Here is a 25,439-nt window from a genome sequence, read left to right on the forward strand (position 1 = left end):
TCAATGTGGAGGAATATGTAACTATCAGACGTCGTACCGACAGCTCCTTCAGTTCAAATTCATGAAGCACTTCACTGACTGGAGAATTGGAGTTACTCGATTGTAGTACAATTCTCTTCAGTCAGAGCATATATTAATTTTAATGTCTTATGTGACTGTTCTTTCTGCGCAAGCACCTGCGACATCGATCATGTCATGGCGTCTATTATTTGGGGGGTAATTGTTCTTCAGTTGTATTCAGGGAATTGAACACTGGTTCATCACACGGAAGTCAGAGACCAGCTACAGAGCTGATCCCAATACAGAAACTGACAGAATGAGTTGCTGGAAAAGTTAAGACAATAAGAATCCAATTGAAAATAGGGATGCCTGCAAACATGTGGGCATCGCAAGAGACTCCTCCGTGTTGCACAGCTGGGGCGGGCAGCTGCAGATCTCAGCTCAGGAAGAAGTCGCCCCCGCTGAAGCGGCGGTGCTGTGGAGCGGCGGAGGTGGGCGCCGTGGCCTTGGCCGTCCCCAGCCAGTAGGGAGGCGGTGACGTGGCTCCGGCACTGGGCGGACTGGAGGCGGGGGCCGCCGCCACCGCCGCAGACACCGTCGCCGCCCCCGCCGCTGCCGACGCTGTGGACGCGGCCCCCAGTCCGCGGCGGCGGTCCACGGCCATCTTCATGCGCGACAGCTGCCGCTGGAGGCTGCGGTACTCCATGAGGAAGCGCTCCAGCTGCTGCGCGTGGTAGTCGTAGGACGCGAGGTCGGCGGCGGCGCGCGCAGGGCACGGCGGGCTGGGGGGCGGCTGGCGCTGCAGCAGAGACAGCTGCGACGCCCCCAGCAGCGGCGACTGGCTGCTGTCCGCCCCCGCGCCGCCCCCGCTCGGACCCAGGCCAGAGCCACCGCCGACACCGCCGCCGTATCGCCCCCGGCGAGGCAGCGTGCTGCTAACGCCGCTGTCGACACAAACAATCCGACTCACAATAATATTCAAAAACCTAACACACTCCAAACATGTCAAAGGCTATATGTCACATTCGTATGGAACTGGTGGTTCTTAGGTACTTAGTTACTTCTTTTAACGACGTGATGTTTAACGACTAAGTTTTCAGTATATGTATACATGATTAGCGTTAACCACAATCTACATCTACATCCATACTCCGCAACGCACCTGACGGTGTGTGGCGGAGGGTACCTTGAGTACCTCTAGCGATTCTCCCTTCTATTCCAGTCTCGTATTGTTCGAGAAAAGAAAGATTGTCGGTATGTCTCTGTTTAATCTCTAATCTCTCTGATTTTATCCTCATGGTCTCTTTGAGAGATATACATAGAAGGGAACACTATACTGCTTGAATCCTCAGTGAAGGTATGTTCTCGACACTTCAACAAAAGCCCATACCGAGCTACTGACCGTCTCTCTTCCACTGGAGTTTGTCTGTCATCTCTGTAACGCTTTTTAGTGATGCGGAATAGTAAAGAGTTGCAAATGTGGAATATTGTCAAAGTTTCGTTGCCTATGCCGAGAGCCAGAGGCAGTAGGTTAGCCAAGAGGTAAGAGGATTGCACATGTATCGGAATGTGTCGTCACGCAGGGGCAGTGGCCTGGTTACACACAACAGGCGAGAGAGAATTGCTTAGCACGCGGGTTTGTGTTAGACGGAGACTTTCGTGGAGTTCAAGACAGAGGTATAGCGTCAGCTGTACTGCATTTCACAACTTCGCGTAAGTCTGCCACAACAACACGTAGCTCTGTCACAAGAACGCCTAAGGGGCGAGTATGACAGATAAGTTAGCAGTATAAGTGGAACGAATGCTTTCATTACAAACGAACATGACGTCAGGACGTCACTCGTGCTTCCTTTAAATACGCCAGCTTTGATAGCAACAAGGCACTCGCAGTTGGACTTGAAGTTAGATGTGTTCTGGGGCGCTGCGTAGCGCTCAGCTCGGTGATCGATATGTTAATCTTTATTAAGGAGATGTTGCAGTATGGGTGGCCCATCCAGCAGCAGACGTGAGGGGACAGTACCAGCTCTGGTCCTCTCTGCTGCCGCTGTCAATCATCAACCCAGGATTAGCAGACATCGCGGCAGACTCGCTCGCCGCCAATGCTGACCACATCAGTGAGCCGTAGTCGAGATCGTGCGGGGCCTAGGCCCTTTGCATCCGCCGTCACAACTGGGTGAGCCGACGACGCTGGGGGACTGCAGCCCGTTCCGCCTGTCCACCGCGGACGAACCACCATGAGGAGCAGGGAAGAAGACGGGGGGGAGGGGGGGGGGGGGAATAGAGTACACTCCGCACTACGAGAACGCCTCTCGTTCCGACAGCGCCGGGACTCCAACCGGGAGCCTCCTGTCCGCCGCCGAGCCGGCCGGCCAGCCGGGCGCCGCCTGCCACGCGCGGCCAAAGTACGAAGTAAGGACATTCCACGTTACGTCACAGCACGCGGCGCTGCGCTAGCAAGACTGGTGTGGCTCGGAGCTGGTGTCATCGCTACGAGTCAGCGAGGACTCGGAAAAGGTCGCTGATATCACCAAGCTCAGCCAGCCTGTGTTACGCGGGCCACATTGTACTCGGCAAGAATAAAGGTGTTATGAATTAATAATGTTTCTTTGGCATTTCTGACGCGTCCACAGTCATTTCCTAGCATCCTGACACCTGTAGAGGTCACTGCTCGGCCTCCAGTTATTTCTTTTAACGACGTGATGTTTAACGACTAAGTTTTCAGTATATGTATACACAATTACCGTTAACCACAATCTACATCTACATGTACATCTACCTCCATACTCTGCAAACCACCTGACGGTGTGTGGCTGAGGGTACCTTGAGTACCTCTACCGGTTCTGCCTTCTGTTCCAGTCTCGTATTGTTAGTGGAAAGAAATATTGTCGATATGCCTCTGTGTGGGCTGTAATATCTCTGATTTTATCCTCATGGTCTCTTCGCGAGATATACGTAGGAGGGAGCAATATACTGCTTGACTCTTCGATGAAGGTGTTTTCTCGAAACTTCAACAAAAGCCCGTACCGAGCTACTGAGCGTCTCTCCTGTAGAGTTTTCCACTGGAGTCTATCTGTTATCTCCGTAACGCTTTTGCTATTACTAAATGATCCTGTAACGAAGCGTTGGATCTTCTCTATCTCTTCTATCAACCCTATCTGGTAGGGATCCCACACCTGTGAGCAGATCAAGCAGTGGGCGAACAAGTGTACTGTAACCTACTTTCTTTGTTTTCGGACTGCATGTCCTTAAGATTCTTCCAATGAATCTCAGTCTGGCATCTGCTTTACCGACGATTACTTTTATATGGTCACTCCATTTTAAATCACTCCTAATGCCTACTCCAAAGTAATTTATGGAATTAACTGCTTCCAGTCGCTGACCTACTACATTGCAGCTAAATGATAAAGGATCTTTCTTTCTGTGTATTCGCAGCACGTTACACTTGTCTACATTGAGATTCAATAGCCGCTCCCTGCACCATGCGTCAATTCGTTGCAGATCCTCCTGCATTTCAGTACAATTTTCCATTGTTACAACCTCTCGATATACTACAGCATCATCCTCAAAAAGCCGCAGTGAACTTCCGATGTTATCCACAAGGTCATTTATACATATATTGTGAATAGCAACGGTCCTACGACACTCCCCTGCGGCACACCTGAAATCACTCTTACGTCGGAAGACTTCTCCCCATTGAGAATGACATGCTGCGTTATCTTATCTAAGATCTCTTCAATCCAATCACACAATTAGTCTGATAGTCCATATGCTCTTACTTTGTTCATTAAACGACTGTGGGGAACTGTACCAAACGCCTTGCGGAAGTCAAGAAACACGGCATCTACCTGGGAACCCGTGCCTATGGCCCTCTGAGTCTCGTGGACGAATAGCGCGAGCTGGGTTTCACAATTTCTGCATTAGTTTTAGTACTGTTTATTCAACAACAGTTAAAAACTATTTTGTTTGCTTTTGAGAGATCTAGGCGTTTGTGCAGGGACGAGCGCGGTAAATTGCTTTTTTATAATTTGGAGTGTGTTTATCGAATTTCCACTCGATCATTGCAGTGCAGCGTGCTTTTCGTTTGCGATTTGCAGTACCCCCATGCGGACGTGTTCCTAGACGCCAATCAGTTTTAAATTGGGTAAATGCATTTAGAATAGTAGGGGATTTGTCATGTGTGCGAAGAGGCCCTGAGAGTAGCGTTGTAACACCACAAAATGTCAAACGAGTTAGAGCAGCGATACTGCAATCTCCGAAATTGCTCGCAAAACACGCACTTGCTCTTGGAATTTCAAGACGTTCTCTCCACCGGATTTTTCATAATGGACTGAGTTAACACCCGTATAAAATGTGCGTGGTCCTGCAGTTGTTAGTACGGTATTATGTAACACGAAGAACATCTTGTGAAGACATGCTTCCAACCATACCCCGCGACGCACATGCGTTCTTTTCTAATGAGGCACATTTTCACCTCAGTGCGTGTGTAAACAAACAGAATATGCTGTGCTGGAGCGAGACGAACCCAGGCAAATTGAACAGAGACCCCTGCACTCAGACGTGTGCCATATCACGAGTAGGCATCATTGGCCCTTATTTTTCCAGGAAAATCTTTGTGCTGTAACTATGAAATCGGACCGTTACTTAACTATGCTCCAAGAGTTTTTCCACCCGGCTTTCGAGGCAATCAATTACAGGATTCCCGGTTTCAACAAGACGGTGCCACTGCACATACAGCGGGCTTTACCATGAATTTTTTGAGCCAAACGTTTCCTGGATGGCTTATCTCTCGGATGGGGAATCTCAACTGGCCAGCACTATCACCAGACGTAGCTCGAAGCGATTTTTTTCTTTGAGGTTACCTGAAATCAAAGGTGCATCGCAACCGTCCCAACACCCTGGAAGACCTACAGAGCAATAATTTTATAATAAAATTTTACGAAAAATTGTGAATAGCTCTGGTCCCAAAATTTAAAGTTACAGAAAAAACAAAATTCATTAAAATTGTGTAAAATTCATCAAAACATATAGGAACACCAAAAGGTAAAACACAGTGGATTAGTAGACTTCAATATCTCGGAGAAACTGTCACCAGATAGAAAAATTTGCAGTAGATGTAAGATTTAACAAACTGAGAAGAGCATATGGTTTGGATAAGACTATCTTCAGCAAGAAGTGCGTATCTAGAAAAACAAATCTAAAACATTATATCACAGTGGTAAGAGCAGAGTGACTATAGGTTTGTAGAACTTTAAACTGGACAGAACAGAGTTACATCGAAGACAGATAATTAGAAATATAACTGATGCAATACAAGCTACAGAGGGTTTGATAATGAGAAATAATGAGGAGATATAAGAAAATATAAAGAAAACATCAAGTAATGGCAAAGATATGCTAAATCTTCTTTAACATATCAGCGAATTGAATGTGACTAACGTAACAAATATTCCTGTAATTCTGGAAAATGGATCAACAATAACGTGGATCGCACAATGCAGCGGTTCATCTCACGCGAGAGTAAAATATACGTGTCGGAACAAGATATAATTTGAAGCGTACTCGAGTGCAACTGACTGCGAAAAAGCAGCATTTTCGCTGACGCTCTCTGTATTCTTTGAACTAAAAGAGCTTTGGTTCGATGTTAACTATTGTGAAAAGATATAGGCTAGCTTCTGATCTAAATAAGTATGGTTGAATGTATTACGACTTAAGAGGAAGAAGGCATTAATGCGCAACCGCCATCTTTAATTGAAAGGCATTTACAGATTTTGTGCGAGAATAATAAGCCAATAAACCAATTTCTTGGCAGCATAAACAATGTGTGTATTGCGTAGATTATTCTCCATCTTATGATTTTACACTTTCAAATATTTGTGCATGCCTACGAAACATTTCTCTGGACTGTGGAAGCTCTCACCTGCAAACTCTATATGCTCATACATTTAAAGACTTTTGAATAAATCCACTTCGACGGTCAGGCTTCCAGAGAAAGGAGAATTGGACCGTAGTTAACGTAGATTATGATTCCTACAGATTCAGCTCGCAGTTCGACGACCGGCAGAGACATCGAGCACAGCTTACAGTCAGCGTGCAGCAGCAGATCTCTAGTCTACCATGCACAATCCCCTGGACATGAACGTCGTCTAGTGAGATCTGTATGGTTATTTATTCATTTCAAAGACCTAAACACTTTTCATAGAGATACTGAAAACTAAGGAACTATTTCCTTGAGTCAGTAATAATAATAATAACTAAACCAAAGCAGTTATTAAATGAATAATAATAATAAAGGCAGTTCATCTAGGTTACTTTTAGTCTCTGAAAGGAAATTTTCAACACAGATCTCCATAAAATAACTGGGTTCAGAGAGAAATAATGACTCCTCACATGAATCATTACATCTCAGTAAAATTATAACAATTTGCCTTTCACGTGAGAGGGAGTTACAACAAATAAGGAAATAACTAGAAAGAAACAGTATCAGAGACGGAAATAACAAACTTTTTTTCCAAAAGATACTATATTTAGATGGCTTTCATCGCAGAAGTAGGATATCAGGAATGATATGGACCGGACAAAGGAGAAAACCAGATGGGGAGGAGATGGAGTGCTGGAAAAATAGAAAAATTCCGAAGGAAGAAGAGGAGTTGAAGCTGTTACATGATTCTAATTGGTTATTATGAAGATAAAAATAAGTTGGTATCATTATAATTGATCCTGAAGCCGTTAAGTGTCGTAATTGGTTAATATGAATATAAGAAATCTGGTGTACTTATTATTAAAACTGAAGCTATTGAGTGGTTCTAATTCGTTAATATGAAGAATGGCACTATTACAACGGAAGTTAAAGCTGTTGCCTGCAAATAATTGGTTAACGAGAAGATAAAGAACATTTTATGTAAATATCAATGAAATTGAAACTGTTACATGATTCTAATGGGTTAGTACTTAATTAAAATCATTTGGTACCATTACCACTGATATGGAGCTGTTACCTAATTCCTGATTCTAGTGGTCAGTAGGAAGGTAAACAAATATGGTATCATTACAATTGAGACAGAAAATTCCAGACATGTTAATTAAACTGATTATGTGACCATGAGCAGTGTTTATTACTAATCATCATTTTTGTATTCTGATTATACTCCGACAATACGTGTTAGTATAATATCTGCAATCATAAATGTTTTCACGTAAAGAAAAGTAAATTGTTAAGACTGTGTCACTCGCTACTGGTACCTTCTACCAGAGCCTGTTTTTCGCTTATTTTCTTCTCAGATCCTCCTAACTGTACTCACACTCGAATCTCATTATCTGAAAACATTCCTTCCTTCACTGAAATGAATTAATTTGTCTGTCTTCCAAAACATGTGAACAGTAGCTAGCAGAATACAGCACTTAAGATTAGTGCATATGTCTTCCATCCATTAATCATTATTTTTCAGTGACTTTTTCCAGCATCACTGCAAGAAGAAAAGACAAACTGGTGAAAAAAAAAAAAAAGACGGAAGTTCAGGACAGAATAGCGACTCTTACGAAACCGAAATGGAGACGGGCGAGACGAAATGATGGAAGACAGACTGAGAAGATTCCATGTTGGGATCCCTCGTAATATGAAATGACATTGATGACATCATCATTGAGTGACGACATAAGGAAATAAGCAAGGCAACTTCCATGCGAAAAGCTGAAGATCGTGGCTGCTACTACCGCTGCTGCTGCTTCTGGTGATGATTATAATGACCATGATGATGCTTGAAGAGTGTCATTGCCTTCACAATACTCGGAGTAAATTCGGAGAACTCTTTGTGAAGCAGAATCGTGATGACGGTTGTAAGAAATTTTGCTCATGTTTACGAAGATATACAATCATTTTGTGAAATGCAACGTCTGGCGGTAGGTACAATATTCTGTACGAATACTGTAATACAGCTTGCTCTCATGAACATGGCACTTGTTGTTCTGTGTCGTGTGAACGTCACTTGATGAAGAGTGGCGAGGCGCAGGACATCACGGAGAGCAAACTGCATCGTGGCTTGAGTCCCGCTGTTGCATATTCATTCTGCGGCTGGCTGAACAACGACGTCGTAGGCGGAAGACTCTGCGAGCGTCCGGCCTAATTACGCATGTCAGGGCAGGAGCAGCAACCGCACTGCAGAAAGGGGCACACCCACGCCGGGATACAGCCTGCTACCACGTACTAAACTTGTCAGCCTTCTACCAGTTTGGCTTTCCCCTAACCCGAAGTCACTCTAGAGAAACGCTGACATAATCTGAGGCCAAGCGAAAGATCATTTTTAACGTTCCTCGGATGTTGGGATCAATACACAAAGAATCCAACTTCTAAATGAGCTTCCACATTTACACTTGCTACTTCACTAGGTACGTTATCTGTACCTTGCGTGACACAGAAGTGCAGACCATATGGAGTCCGCGCTGTGTCTCAGTGCGCTAGTGGCAAACAACAGACAAACTGCGGAACTGAAGTTTTCCCTCTGATACTATGTGCAGTAGTGTAGTGCTATGCAGCAAAGTTTTTTATAGTATAGTGTAGTCTACAACTGTGCATTAAAAATTCTGTAATGTAACAAAGGGTACAGTATGACACAGCATGGTAGGCATTAGGATTTCTGCATCTGTAAATGTTGTGTGATATAATACAGCTGTAGTGAGGGTATTGTTAATTTGCAACTGAACTGATTTTATTTGGTGTCTTAACAATGCTTCCTATCATGGAAATAGAAATTTGTGTTTGTTGCCAGTAACTTTTATTTCAAAATTTTTTAAAAACTTGTAACTGGTTTTTGATGATACATTTTCTTAATTTGATTTCAATAAGCTATTATTACAGTGTAGTAGAGTAATAACTTTCCACACAGGCAATGAAATACAGTACTGAGAATATAATCACGTAGCAACACTTTTCAATTTGCATACAATATATAATTTCCTAGAAACATACTATGTTCTACCCTGGAACACGTATTAGTTGAGTGAATACTAATCAGTTAGCTAGCTTCATGTTACGTGGAGCATTTGTATGACAAATCGTGATGACGTAGAACGATTCATTTTACAATCATATAGAAAATTAATTTGTAAACATGGCTACATGTTGAACATTAAAACGTCATCTTTTTCTTTTTCTCTTTCCTTAATATAGATATATGCGTTAGAAAGTCCTATCTACGACCTTTTACATATATCAGTGATAGAAATTCTTCAACGAAATAAAAATATTTGTCAAGGAGAAACATTTTCAGTTTGTTTCCAAATTTTACTTTGCTGTCTGTCAGAGGTTTTATGTCATTGGCTACGTTAAAAATTTTACTTTTAGCACTGTGCACACATTTTTGTGCTACAGACAGCATTAAAGTGGATTAATGAATGCCATTTTTCCTTGTGATATTCTAATTATATATATATATATATATATATATATATATATATATATATATATATATATATCACTTTTCTTTTGAAGAGCATTGCATACAACGAACTTCATGAGGGAAATAAATGTACTCTGAAGCAGTAACAGAACACCCAACTCGTTAAAGAAATGTGTACAAGGTGATCGTGTATGAATACCACATATTAATCTAACAGCACTTTCTGAACAATGAAGACCTTCTGTCTTAATGATGAGTTAGCACAGAACATTGTTTCGTATGACACAACTGAATGAAAATATGCAAAATACATCAATTACTCTTTCGTCTCTCCCTAAGATTTGCAATGATGATTCAGTGCGAACGTGCTTTTTCCGGTTTGTGTTATCATCAATACGAACCCATAAGAATTTTGAAGTTAGCATCCTATTTATTATTTCCTCGCCATGTGTTTATACTTACCATTGGTTTAGTACCCCTAGCTGTGCATAACCTAATATGTTGTGTCTTTTTAAAATTGAGTGTGAGACTACTCACAGAAACCAGTCAATGATACTTTTAAGAACACTGTTTACCATTTCTTCAGTTTTTGCATCTATGCTTCGAATGATTGTAATGCCAGTGTCATCTGCGAAGAGAACTAATTCCGCTTGTTGTATATTAGATGGAAGATCGTTTAGATACCGCTCTATGGCAAGAACAATGACACAAGTTAAAAAATCAATACTTGAGGAAACTCAACTTAAAGAATTAAGTCTATAAAACTTTAGTTTATTTTAGATTTACTGTAAGTATTGTTGGCAGAAATTTCATTACCATTTTCGTCGACGCCAGGGCACTTCACATGTGCTTTTCAGTCACACAAACTAAAGTTGTTGTTTTTCGACTTGTCTCACTTTTCTTGGTGGGGTGCGATGTATGAAGAACAACAGTAGACCTAAGTCTTGGGGTACCCCGAACCTGAGATCAGACCACTCAAAATAATGTCTACAAGCTGTCACTTGAATTAGTGAGTGCAGCTTCCTGCACTCTTTCAGTTAGATATGATGTTATCCATTAATTGGCTATACCACTGATTCTATACAACTTCAGTTAATCTAGGAGAGTACTGTGGTTAATGCAGTTACTTGCTACAGTAATGATGGAAGCCTCAGAAATGACTTAAAATTTCTGCCATGGTTGGGACTTGAAATTGGGTCTCCTTGCTTACTAGGCAGCCATAGAAGTCAGTACAGCAGATGTGAATTGAGGTTTACGTTAGGGAGGGCACTAGGCTAAGGTAATCCATGCAGCTATGTTAGCTGTAGTGCTGTGGAGCTCCAATTATAGCATACCTGCCAAGTGAGCAAGGAGTTCTTCGGCTCCCATCATTATTGTAAATAAAAATTGGTGAGTGAATATGTACATGGCATTCTCAATAAAGCATCTCTTCTGAAATTCAAACTGTGATATTCTGAGGACATTACTTTTGATGAGAATAGAATATTCTAGAATTCATCACATTCTCAAGTATTTTGGAAAGTGATGTCACTAGTGACCGGTCGGTAGCTGTTAATATCTTCCCTATCGCCTTTCTTATGGAGGTGTTTGACAAGTACATAGTTCAGTTTTTCTGGACAATGCCTTGATTTAGAGATGAATTTCATATTTCAAAGATAAGCCAGAGCTCATTGCATGGTAAAAAAGTTTGGTACTCTTTTGGAAACATCATCAGTAGTAGACGGGTTTTCATTTTTTGAGAGAAGTTGGTGATACATTTAAATGACTGAATTTTATGAGAGGTACTTTTTCAACACACTGCTGTGATCTAGAACTGTTTGTCCTTATTCTTGCTACTATGGTTATCAAATATAATTGCTACCTGTAACTGATCATTTTGAGAAGTTCCATTTAGTTCAGTATTGATGTTATTCTGTTCTATGACTGGTTTTCCTGTCCCTTGCTCCACTACGTTCAATGTAGCCTTAAACATGTTGGCTGAATTACTGATTTCTGACATAATGTTTATGTTTCTAGACTTTTTCATACCTTTTCTTCGTAATTATGAGTAGTTTTTTTTAGTGTGTATCTACTGCAGGATCTGTTCTTGTTCTTTTCCTTTCACAAGATACTTTAGTCCGTATAGAGAACCATAGTTTTTTACAAGGCTGTTTAACATCTTTTTCGATTAGCTTTTGCTGAATTCTACTTTCAAATAATGAGTTTATCACAGAATAGATTAAATTTTATTATAGCATTTGGTTCACTATAAATTTCATCACAGGTCATCTCTTGTAAACTTCTTAAAATCATTTGTCCTGGAGTCATTAATTATTCTCACTGATTCCACTGAGGATCATTGATACTGTAAAGCACTATCTTATCTACCCTATCCAACTGTGCATCATGATCATCTGCTGAGTCAACAGTTATTTCCTTGCTTTGAGCTTCACCAAAGAAAACGTTATCAAGTAATGTCCTGCTCTCTTTATCCAACATACATGTTGTAAACAGAATTACTCACATCAAACTGAAGAAACCAAATACAGTACCCAGATTTTTTTCCCGTCACAATCCCTTAGAAAATCTACGCTGAAGTCACCATAGCTTGCTGTCTTACAGATAGCTTGCTGCTGTCTGACAGATAGGATAGTAAGGAATCTGGTTTCCTCAAAAACATTTCCAATTTTTGTAGGGCCAGTAATACAATATATGTCAGATAATAACGTGGTTACTGGTAGAATACACCAGAATAGCTGCTTATAATAAGTGTAATAATTAAATAATTAATGACAGAGTGTTTCGCTGTTCATCTATATAATATTTGTAAACATATAACGTCATAGACGGCGAACTATCAAACAACTGTCAAACCACAATTCACGTATTATTTATGTCATTGACAACATACTCAAAACTTCGACAGTTATAGGAGAGTTCATTAACTACGTAATATGGACGTCACGTCATTCCAGATGTGAAACACTATAGTCACTTTAAAATAAATGGTTTTCACATTTCTAAGCGTTCTCATCAAAATTGTATTCGCAGATACTTGATACCAGCGATAAATGCCGAAAGAGTCTGTCGTTAATAAGGATTAATTATTATAATTAGCTATTCTTGTACATCTTTCGAACAATTTCCAATGTTTTGGCGTGAGCTGTCTGGAGCACTCTGATCAGCAAAGAGGTTGCGAGAAGGTCGATAGTAGACACCGGAGCAAGCGAGTCTATCAGGAGATTGGCCAAAGACAGACTCGCAAGAAACACGCCGCAGCACCCTCTCGGCCCCCAGTATTTAGATCGTTGCCACGGACTGGAGGGCCCAGTCAGTCAGTCATCCAGAGAGTCAAGGGGTCAGTCATCACTCGCAGCCCAGTGGGAGCCACAGCTGAAGTCAGCTCAGCTTCTCGCACAGGTTCAGTCAGTACCTAGCGACGAGAGCAGTGTACTGTAACACCCCAAATATAGAACCCACAATAAACACCCTTTGTGTTGCAAAAGAAAAAGCAAAATTAGTCATCCTGACAGTGACGGCAGCTACTGACAACAAAATTTACACTCTTCTCAGTTTCAATACAGGAATGTTATATAAATACGAATGCTTATCATAAAGAAAGGACTGAATGAAAGAATACCATGTGGTACAAAACAGAAACTTTAAAGAAGGAATTCAAAAATTATTATTTACGAAGGTTAAAGCCCAGACCATAAATCGACCAAAGATAACAATTTATCCTAAAAGAGAATTGTAGCCGCACTGAGCTGTTCGCTGTGAGTACACTGTAACTCGGCAATGGAGATGTTCACTTCTATCATGTATTCTGCAAAAGTAGTACGCATGTTACCCGCTACTTGATTGTTTTAAAACCGATCTGAAGTTTAAAGTTTTACGATATAGACTGGAAGTATCAGTCAGAAGTCCGACTAGAGTAGTATCTTCTTACCGTCTGGACAAATAACGGGATTTTGATGTATGTGACAGAGAAGTGAACGTGTGATTGCTGATTTGTGATGGCACTCAGCCTTCATGATACTTAGTAGTCACGAACATCAAAGGACACAGAAAGAGACTGATCGCCGACATAAACTCGACTATTAGACTTGAGCAGGCCACAACTAGAGGCAATCACGAAGAAATTAAAGCCGGGCGGGGTGGCCGAGCGGTTCTAGGCGCTACAGTCTGGAACCGCGCGACCGCTACGGTCGCAGGTTCGAATCCTGCCTCGGGCATGGATGTTTGTGATGTCCTTAGGTTAGTTAGGTTTAAGTAGTTCTAAGTTCTAGGGGACTGATGACCTCAGTAGTTAAGTCCCATAGCGCTCAGAGCCACTTGAACGATTTTTTTTTTTTTTTTTTTTTAAGAAATTAAAATTTCGCGGTGCTGTCAGAAGTTAACGTCATGGTCAGAATTACTGGTGATAATATATGCAATTCCATGAATGACATTTCGGTATGTGTGCTCCGCATAGGACAGACAATAATTACGAAGAACTTTGTTGTTGTGGTCTTCAGTCCTGAGACTGGTTTGATGCCTCTCCATGCTACTCTATCCTATACAAGTTTCTTCATCTCCCAGTGCCTACTGCAACCTACATCCTTTTGAATCTGCTTAGTGTATTCATCTCTTGGTCTCTCTTTACGATTTTTACCCTCCACGCTGCCCTCCAATACTAAATTGGTGATCCCTTGATGCCTCAGGACATGTCCTACCAATCGATCCCTTCTTCTAGTCAAGTTGTGCCGCAAACTTCTCTTCTCCCCAATTCTATTCAATACCTCCTCATTAGTTATGTGATCTACCCATCTAATCTGCAGCATTATTCTGTAGCACCACATTTCGAAAGCTTCTATTCTCTTCTTGTCCAAACTATTTATCGTCCACGTTTCACTTCCATATATGGCTACACTCCATACAAATACAATCAGAAATGACTTCCTGACACTTAAATTTTTATTCGATGCTAACAAATTGCTCTTCTTCAGAAACGCCTTCCGTGCCATTGCCAGTCTACATTTTATATCCTCTCTACTTCGACCATCATCAGTTATTTTGCTCCCCAAATCGCAAAACTCCTTTACTATTATGAAGAACAATAAGCCTTAATTCAAATTTAATTCTCCGTGTCGCCTACATCATTTAATGGACATTTAACGTGTATTAGTGAAATTAACTGACTGTTCTGATAATATAAAAGTGCCAAGTGATTTAGTAACAATTCAACTGTGAGCAGTAATATCTTTACACTAAAAATACGACGCATTCTGAACACTGCTCAAGGGTATGTTATCTGTGGAATTACGTCGTGCAGTTGTTGAATATGCGACGTAGCGACGCATTGACGAAGGAATAACAATAAACAACTTAATATCCTTACAAAACTCATAATGTGGCCTCGGCTAGGGTGATGCAATGATGACTCAAGACACTGTTTTTAACGTTTGATTAACGATTCTCAAACCGGGCATAAGAACTTTAGTCAGCAGGCTCGCGTAAACTTAATGGTCCGTCGCGAACACGCAAGGGACTTTTGGTTATTTCAGGTCAATGGAGGCATCGCGTTATCGAGTGGTGCAGTCGCTACATTTATAAGTGACGAAGATCGACAGATAACGAACACAACTGCTTTCATTACAAGCAAGGGACATCACCACCGTGCCGAGAGAGAACAGCGCCACAGCTCATAGCGGGACGTGTACTTCACCAGCAGTGAGGCTAACGTGGACTGTTATGGAAGAGCTTGTACCGTCACACATGGACTAGCTTAAAGGTAAGTAGTTCTTTGTTTGTGTGAAAAAGAATCCTGTTAATACATGCATGCAGTTTGTGTTATAGACGAGGATACCGGCCACCAAACAACATACTCTCCTTGCCTACCATGGTACAAGCCTACAGTGACAACGGTACGACACAAAATCAAATTTTTACAGATGGGATCTGTAAACATATACAATGAAAGTGAAGTATTTTTCTGGAAGGAGAGGCACACAGCAGTCTGTCGCAATCCCATTAGTTTTTTTTATTCTTGAAGAGCTAGATTTTGTCTGTAAATAGCCATCTTCAGTGGATTTTCGTTACAATTTAACAGACTCGCTGCAGTTCGTCACCATATGTTCAAATGGTTCAAATGGCTCTGAGCACTATGGGACTTAACATCTGCGGTCATCAGTCCCCTAGACTTAGAACTACTTAAACCTAACTAACCTAAGGACATCACACACATCCATGCCCTAGGCAGGATTCGAACCTGCGACCGTAGCAGCACCGCGGTTCCGGACTGAAGCGCCTAGAGCCGCTCGGCCACAGCGGCCGGCCATCATATGTTCTTACAGGTGTATAGCAGAAGGACTCATATGGTGACATGACCTGGCGTGAGTCTGTTGAATAGTAGAGAAAATGCACTGAAGATGGTTATTTACAGCTAAAATCTAGATCTGCAAGAATAATATGAACTAATAGGATTGCGACGGAATGCTGCGTCCCTCTCTTTCCTTATAGTCTGCAGTCCCTGTGCACAACGGTTCCTGATGGAATCAAAGTTGAGTAAGTATTTTTCAGTATTAATCTACATGAATGGCAGCTAACTCTAAATATAGATAGATGTAAATTAATGCAGATGAATAGGAAAAAGAACCCGTAATGTTTGAATACTCCATTAGTAGTGTAGCGCTTGGCACAGTCACGTCGATTAAATATTTGGGCGTAACATTGCAGAGCGATATGAAGCGGGACAAGCATGTAATGGCATTTGTGTGGAAGGCGGATAGTCGTCTTCGGTTCATGGGTAGAATTTTGGGAAGATGTGGTTCATCTGTGAAGGAGACAGCTTATAAAACACTAATACGACCTATTCTTGAGTACTGCTCGAGCGTTTGGTATCCCTATCAGGTTGGATTGAGGGAGGACATAGAAGCAAGTCAGAGGTGGGCTGCTAGATTTGTTACTGGTAGGTTTGATCATCATGCGAGTGTTACGGAATTGCTTCAGGAACTCGGGTGGGAGTCTCTAGAGGAAAGGAGACGTTCTTTTCGTGAATAGCTACTGAGAAAATTTAGAGAACCAGCATTTGAGGCTGACTGCAGTACAATTTTACTGCCGCCAACTTACATTTCGCGGAAAGACCCCAAAGATAAGATAAGAGAGATTAGGGCTCGTACAGAAGCATATAGGCAGTCATTTTTCCCTCGTTCTGTTTGGGGTTGGAACAGGGAGAGAAGATGTTAGTTGTGGTACGAAATAGCCTCCGCCACGCACCGTATGGTGGATTGCGGAGTATGTATGTAGATGTATATGTAGATATCACTTCTGTGTGATTACCAAGAACTCGGTGTTTTGAACTTGTGTTTTATCGTCTCAAAATGGAATAGGGAAATATATTAAAATCTGTTTCACCGCTAACTAGATGCAAAAATCTGAAAAGCGTTGTGAGGACAACACACTCCCCTGTACCACACTGCTAAGAAATCCTAATGGTTTAGAAATTTAAGTTAAACGGTTTCAGAATTCATGTGCACTATTTGACATGTTCTCATAGCTAGCTAGGTAACAGATTAAAGAAAGTAGAAAATAAAGAAATAAATAGCTGTCTTTTTAAATCTTGATTTCTATGGCAGAGTAGGTAGGTTAGCGTAAAAAGTGTGTGTCCTTTCGTCTCTTATCACACCACTCAGTTGTGTGACGTTCGACGACGAAAGTATAAAAAATCATTCTGAATGTGCGTTGCCGCTTCTGAACGTGCAGTGGGTCGAAGATATCGAACGATGTTGTTTTAGGGGCTCCAGATATGGCAGTAAACATGCCCCGAGGGCCGCAGGTGTTTCTGATGGCCAAAGCAAACTATCCCTGATCGGCTAACGGCGAATGGGACGTTGAGGTATGCCGACGATAATGCCGAGAACACGTGCCGAACGAGCGCTCTGCATAGTTTAACGCGAGGGAAGAAAAACGTCGCACTCAGCCAGCTCCAGAGGTGTAAGGAGGGGGGGGGGGAGGGTGTTGGAGGGGGAGTGTGGGTAAAGAAGCCGTGGCGGTTGTGTGGTGGGGGGAACGACTGATCATCTGAGATACGGGCGGGATACCAGGGCAGAGAGTTAGGGGTATCAGATGGTTATGGGAGGGTGTGCGGATGAAATACTCGAGTGGGACGCTAGCACGAGGGTGAAATACGATGAGACGGCAAGTAGGGGCGGAAGCGTGCCGAAGGGGAAAAGTCGAGGCGCCGATGAGGACCAGCCGCAGCCGCGTGGGAAGCGGGCGCTGTCGAGGTTGGCAGCGACGTCTCATTCTTACAGAGTCATATCGCACCACTGAGCTGCTTCCGTACAAAATTTAGTGCCTGATAAATATTTTCACCTTATTTATACTATGCCCTTGCCACTGAGTGAAATATACAGTTTAGTGCGTCGGCCGTATACAGGGTGTCCCAGCTATCTTGTCCACCCAAAATATCTCTGGAACAATAACAGCTATTGGAAAACGACTTTCACCAGTATCAATGTAGGGCTGGGGCCCATGAATGTACATATTTGGAAACATTCTAAAACGAAAGCGTATGTGTTTTTTAACACAAACTTATGTTTTTTTTTTAAATGTACCTCCTATATTTTTTCTTCAGCAATCCATAGCATGACAAAGCACATACACAATGGCGTTGATTGCATCGCAATATTCCCATTACATCCCGAGATATTGAGACGCGAAGTTGACGCTTGAAACACCCGACATGCGCTGCTAGCGCACGTCCTGAGGCTCAGGCGTGAACCCCATGCTGCCCGTAATCGCGATGTGATTGACAAGTAAGTGTCCCTCTTGATAAGTATGGAGGTGTGATTACACATGTCAATCATATCGCGATTACGGGCAGCATGGGGTCCACGCCTGAGCCTCAGGACGTGCGCTAGCAGCGCATGTCGGGTGTTTCAAGCGTCAACTTCGCGTCTCAATATCTCGGGATGTAATGGGAATATTGCGATGCAATCAACGCCATTGTGTATGTGCTTTGTCATGCTGTGGATTGCTGAAGAAAAAATATAGGAGGTCCATTTAAAAAAAACATAAGTGTGTGTTAAAAAACACATATGCTTTCGTTTTAGAATATTTCCAAATATGTACATTCATGGGCCCCAGCCCTACATTGATACCGATGAAAGTCGTTTTCCAATAGCTGTTATTGTTCCAGAGATACTTTGGGTGGACAAGATAGCTGGGACACCCTGTATAATACATACCGGTAATGATTTGTTCTTCGTGCATGTTTTAAGTTTATGATGACCAAATCCAGTCAACACCTACCACCGAAATTCTGCTCATTACAATCGTCTTTTGATGTCTCGCAGGTATATCCCTTGAGTCACATAAAGGCAAATTCTGTAATTTCTCAATTAACAGACTTAAGACTTTGTATACTAGCTTTCCATTGCAGAGAACGAAATGTAATATCCATAAATCCCATAAAAGTTTACGCAGTAAATAAATAGCAACACCTGTAGGTGCTCCAGCACTATATGAACACGTATGTTAGATGCTATAAAGCATAGTGTGGTATGGTACATCCTGCCTCGGCCTCTATGGTATGAAATGAAAAACTAGACTAGAGTCCGCCGCCGGTAGCTGAGTTGGTAGCCGGAACGATAGCTCAGCGTGTACGGTCAGAGGGTTACGTGCCCTCTGTAATAAAATAACCGAGTTACTCGATCAACAACGAACTTCAGTGGATGTCTTACGACGTCCGTCCCGGGCAGATGCAACGAACAAAAGCGAACAAAATGAGATTTAAAAAAAAAGTGGTCAGCGCGACAGACTGTCAATCATAAGAGCCCGGGTTCGATTTCCGGCTGGGTCCGAGATTTTCTCCGCTCCGGGACTGGGTGTTGTGTTGTCCTAATCATTATCATGTCATCCCCGTCGACGCGCAAGTCTTCGAAGTGGCGTCAAATCGAAGGACTTGCACTCGGCGAACAGTCTACCCGACGGGAGGCCCTAGTCACACAAAATTTACATTAATTTGACTAGACTAGAGAAATATATTTTGTAGACAAGGCACCGTACAGGTCGTTAGTCTTTAAATACGTCATAGTTTCACAGCCAAGCGCTCATAGTAAATAATTCTTCATTCGCAACCGGTTTCTACCTTTAGATCATTATCACATACCTCACAAGGGACTACATGGGTGCGAGGTCGCAAAAGGCCAATGATTTTTACGGCATTCGACAACCCACATATTGTCTACCACGCAGCTACAATATTGACTGCTTCTTGAACGGGGGAAGGGATTGGAGGTATCCAATGGTGAGCACAGTTTTAACTGCTTAGCCGCCGAGTAAATCACAACTTGCTACAGTGCTAGTGGTGTTAATGCAAAACAGAGGAATGGCAACGATAAACAAAGAAAACATTGCATTATATCTACAAAACAGTTCCCGAAGCTGACATTTCGTCAGAAAGGAACCCAAGGAAACTCGCAGAGTGAAAAAGCAATGGCAGACGAAGCATTAGCCTTTCTGCAAGACGAGTCAGTGGAATGCGTGGTGTCGTATAGGCTCTGCCGTGCAGACAATGTACATGAGCAGGACAACGATGACGATACGTGCTTAACAAGTGAAAGTGATACTGAAACAGGTGTTGAGCCCCGTAGTTCATCATCCTTGGCGGACAGTGAGTGACAAATCCCGTCTCTGCTGAAATATACTGAAGGGTAATCGTTACCCAAGGATAAATACGTACGTGGAAAATCATCGGCAGCATAGTAAAAAAACAATGACGAACAGATTTCGAATACGTCTGCAGCAATATGACAGCGCAGAGCATAAATGATATTCCAGGGAGACCACGGCGCGCTTGCTGCAAAAACTGGTGTTTGTGCGTTTCAAGGACGCTCGATACTGCTTACAGGACGTACCTGATAGTGACCTACTACTTTATGCACATCAAATTGCACGTGACAAAGGTTACAGTGATTTTAAGGAAAGCAGTGGATGGTTGCATGATTTCAGACAGTGCTACAGAATAGGAATAGCAAGATAAGGAAATTTCAAACAAAGTGACATCTTGACGATGCACAGCAAGCAGCAGAAGCGGCCCGAAAATTTGTTGATAAGATAAATAAACGTAGCCCAATGTTCAGTAAGGAATTTTCTTTCAAACCCGAACACTCGGGATTGGGAGAGGAAATGAAAATGAAAGAAACCGTAAAAATTAGGGGTACCGAGAGAGTTGTATCGAGATCAACTAACATCAGTGTCTTGACGCATTCGTGTACAATTACACCGCCTGTTAATCTAGCGGATAAATTAGCTTGGAAGTTATTTATTGTGCTACGAAAAGTTGTAAGTTCTCCGCTACGATTCTTATCCACGGGCGTGTTCTTGCAAGGGCAGTAGCGAATATTTACCTCACAGTGGGTAAGAGTGGAATAATGGTCGCAAGAGAGCTACAACTATGGTACGAGGAGTGCTTTTGGCCAATATTTCGTCAAAATAAATCGGTTTAACTTGATTCCTGATCTTCGTACGAAAATCATACTTCTTCGGAGCAAACTATACTTCCTGAAAAAAGTGTGGCTCGGTAGTTCACATCACATGGAACCAAAGGACAAATTTAGCCTCTCCATGCTTGTCTTTTCCATGCCCATAAAACATATTATACCACTATCTGCAGCAACGCCTTAAAGGATAGTCAGTTTTGCGATAAGCTCCACTACAGATTGTTTCGCATTCGGTAGCATGCCATCACATTCCAACAATTCTCATCATCCCGTTACATCAACATGAATCTATATGCACTCGAGGTCTAGGGCTAGCGTCTTTGATTAGGAATAAAAATGTCATCGCTCCCGGTTTCGAAACCAGTCACGTCTTAAGTTTCGATTAGTAATCAGCACTGGCGCCCAGGCTTCTTCCTGCATAAGAAGTCAACCTCATTTTGCCAACGGCCTTGTCAAAAGAGCGGAAGAGCGAACAGAGCTTCAGGGCAATCCCTTTTCCTAGGGGTGGGAAACTGCCCCCAAAGACGGAAGAATCAACAATGATCAACGGCATGAAGATGCAGAACGCAATGGAAACCGCTGCAATAAAAACACATAACTTGTATCCACATGACATGTGGCCTGTAACTGCAAAAGTGTCATGATGATCTCTCCATTGGCAAAAGATTCCGGAACAGTGCACCTTTCGGATCTCCTGGAGGGGATTGCCAAGGGGGAGGTGACCATGACAAAAAGGTTCAATAACCAACGAAAGAAAAACGATCAACGAGCGAGGGCGTGGAAAGTGAGAAGCTTGAACGTGGCAGGAAACCTAGAAAATCTGAAAAAGTAAATGCAAAGGCTCAATCTAGATAGAGTAGAAGTCTGGATTGATGGTCACGAAATAGATGAAGTTAAGGAATTCTGCTATATAGGTAATAAAATAACCATTGACGGACGTAGCAAGGAAGATATTAAGAGCAGACTAGCACTGGCAAAAAGGGCATTCCTGGACAATAGAAGTCAACGAGTATCAAGGCCTTAATTTGAGGAAGAAGTAGCTGAGAATGTACCTTTGGAGTACAGCGTTACATGGCACCGAAACATAGACTGTGGGAAAACCGGAACAGAAGAAAATCGAAGCATTTGAGATGTGGTGCTACAGACGGAATATTGAAAGTTAGGTGGACTCGTAAGGTAAAGAATGTGGCGGTTCTGCGCAGAATCGGAGAGGAAAGGAATATGTGGAAAACACTGAGAAGGAGAAGAGACAGGATGGAAGAACAGCTGTTAAGACATCAGGGAATGACTTCCATGGGTGATAGAGGGAGCTGCAGAGGACAAAAAATGTATAGGAAGACAGAGATTGGAATATATCCGGCAAACAATTGAGGACTTAGGTTGCATGTGCTATACTGAGATAAGGAGTTTGACATAGGGGAGGAATTTGTGGCGGGCTGCGTCAAAGCAGTAAAAGCACTGATGACTCAAAAAAGAAAAAGAAAACATTCTTTCATGGTGGATACCTAGTTGAACGTCCTAGACTGTTTGTAATTCCCGAGGAGTTCGCCATCAGTCTTGATGGTTCGAACTTTTATGATCACTGAGGCGCGCCGTTTTTCATTCGGTGTTCATGGCGCAAGTTAATGGTTTGTTTTAAACATTTCTGGAGTATCAACGACGTCCTTTTTTTGAAATGTAATACGTAAATACCATAGAAGGTTGATATCTGCACCTCCAGGACACTCATTTTCTATCAGCTTTGTGATACTCATGGTGCATCATTAGCAGCTAATATTTTTCCTGCTATAACTGTTAACACAACATTTTCAAACGAGCCTTACCTACGAGTGACCTTGCGGGCTCCGACTCATGGGGTTTCCAGTTAGTTGTTCATAACACCTTACGCGGCGGTATAAAATCTACGGATACAAAGACCATAATATCCATTCTGTGCCACTACAGTGAAGCTATAAATTATATAATAAAATGTACAAAAATCAGCGGTGTTTGTTACATTCTGTTAGTGACAATGTAATATAGTGTGCCTGACAAGAAAGCGAAGCATGCAGAAGACATGGTAGGATGTGACATGCTCTCTGTCTACTATCATCCGAAGGATTCCGTCACGTTTTTTTTAAGATTACTTGTTGACTATTTGTGTTAAGCTGAAACTGCGAGACGTCTGGTAAAATGGGGATTTTCAGTCCGATACTTATAATGTTTTAGTTTATGATGATAAATAGATAAGGTATAAGCTCTGGTTCTGATGTTGTCAAGTCATGTTTCAGGAGGACTAATACATTCATTATTGCTGACGTATGCGTCAAGGGATCACAACGTCAAGAATTGCACGAAAAGCAGCTTTACTCAATAACCTAATTTACAAAAGTGTGAATTATATTTCATCATTTTCTGCCGGTAACTGGTCGCATCTACCATGAAAGATTCAAAACGTTACATCATGGAGCACGAATAAAATATTTATCAAAAACGTTTCGGAAATGTCAATCACATAATGGGTAATATACGTTTTTTTTTAATTCCATTCAGAATTGTGTTACCCCACGAGCATGAATACAGCAGGTTGATATCACTAAATCGATAAAATGAAATACGGTGTGCTTCCTCTCAAAACCAACAGCGCACTTCACTAATTCTCATCATTGTTCAACTTGATCTTGTGTTCAGACCATTTCACTGTCTAGACGATAAATGCTAATTCTTTCTCATTTACTAAGGCAAGACGACAGACACAGGAATAGATCATGGCCGTCGACAAACTATATTCATCAACCATCCACTCTTCTGAAGTTGTATCAAGAAAACCATGAAAACTCAACTGGGAACTGTGGGATCAAGATTCTTAGAGGCGACACTAGTGACTTAATATTACGCAATATTTGAGAACTGGAGAGACTGATCTATGGCAGTCGGCAATCGCATGACATCGTTCCTTAAAGCGATGCATAAATACGAGGTGCATTCAAGTTCTAAGGCCTCCGAATTTTTTTTCTAATTAACTACTCACCCGAAATCGATGAAACTGGCGTTACTTCTCGACGTAATCGCCCTGCATACGTACACATTTTTCACAACGCTGACGCCATGATTCCATGGCAGCGGCAAAGGCTTCTTTAGGAGTCTGTTTTGACCACTGGAAAATCGCTGAGGCAATAGCAGCACGGCTGGTGAATGTGCGGCCACGGAGAGTGTCTTTCATTGTTGGAAAAAGCCAAAAGTCACTAGGAGCCAGGTCAGGTGAGTATGGAGCATGAGGAATCACTTCAAATTTGTTATCACGAAGAAATTGTTGCGTAACGTTAGCTCGATGTGCGGGTACGTTGTCTTGGTGAAACAGCATACATGCAGCCCTTCCCGGACGTTTTTGTTGCAGTGCAGGAAGGAATTTGTTCTTCAAAACATTTTCGTAGGATGCACCTGTTACCGTAGTGCCCTTTGGAACGCAATGGGTAAGGATTACGCCCTCGCTGTCCCAGAACATGGACACCATCATTTTTTCAGCACTGGCGGTTACCCGAAATTTTTTTGGTGGCGGTGAATCTGTGTGCTTCCATCAAGCTGACTGGCGCTTTGTTTCGGGATTGAAGAATGGCATCCACGTCTTATTCATTGTCACAACCAACGAAAAGAAAGTCCCATTCATGCTGTCGTTGCGCATCAACATTGCTTGACAACATGCCTCACGGGCAGCCATGTGGTCGTCCGTCAGCATTCGTGGCACCCACATAGATGACACTTTTCGCATTTTCAGGTCGTCATGCAGGATTGTGTGCACAGAACCCACAGAAATGCCAACTCTGGAGGCGATCTGTTCAACAGTCATTCGGCGATCCCCTAAAACAATTCTCTCCACTTTCTCGATCATGTCGTCAGACCGGCTTGTGCGAACCCGAGGTTGTTTCGGTTTGTTGTCACATGATGTTCTGCCTTCATTAAACTGTCGCACCCACGAACGCACTTTCGACACATCCATAACTCCATCACCACATGTCTCCTTCAACTGTCGATGAATTTAAATTGGTTTCACACCACGTAAATTCAGAAAACGAATGATTGCATGCTGTTCAAGTAAGGAAAGTGTCGCCATTTTAAGTATTTAAAACAGTTCTCATTCTCGCCGCTGGCGGTAAAATTCCATCTACCGTACGGTGCTGCCATCTCTGGGACGTATTGACAATGAACGCGGCCTCATTTTAAAACAATGCGCATGTTTCTATCTCTTTCCAGTCCGGAGAAAAAAAATCGGAGGCCTTAGAACTTGAATGCACCTCGTACAATGCCGGAAAAGAAACACAGCGCCAAAGAATAATTAACGTAAAGTAATGAAATTTCGGGAATGCACTTGTCCAGATAACGTATGTAAGTGATTATCGATGCAAGATCACAGGTTAATGCAAGCATGAGATAAGGCATTGCAAATGTCAAATAACTGGTGTAACTGCCAAAGTGTTGAATGCAAGCACACAGACGTGCCTACATTGTGTTGTACAGGTGCCGGATCTCAGTTTGTGGTATGGAGTTCCATGACTGTTGCACTTGATCGGTCAATATATATGGATGGTTAATGTTGGTTGTAGAT

General features: G+C 42.3%; 1 protein-coding gene across 1 annotated transcript in view; it reads right to left on the reverse strand.

Moving 5' to 3' along the window:
- Positions 1 to 436: 436 nt before the first annotated feature.
- The window catches only part of LOC124803436 (leucine-rich repeat-containing protein 24-like), a gene marked incomplete at its 5' end in the record, with an annotated part of 196,948 nt that continues 171,945 nt past the window's right edge, over positions 437 to 25,439 (reverse strand). The window contains 2 exon segments of the mRNA XM_047264621.1: positions 437 to 560; positions 630 to 869. Of these exon segments, the coding sequence (XP_047120577.1) occupies positions 437 to 560; positions 630 to 869 (364 nt within the window).

This window comes from Schistocerca piceifrons, chromosome 6 (genome assembly GCF_021461385.2).
Source record: "Schistocerca piceifrons isolate TAMUIC-IGC-003096 chromosome 6, iqSchPice1.1, whole genome shotgun sequence".
NCBI classification, from domain to species: Eukaryota; Metazoa; Arthropoda; class Insecta; order Orthoptera; family Acrididae; genus Schistocerca; species Schistocerca piceifrons.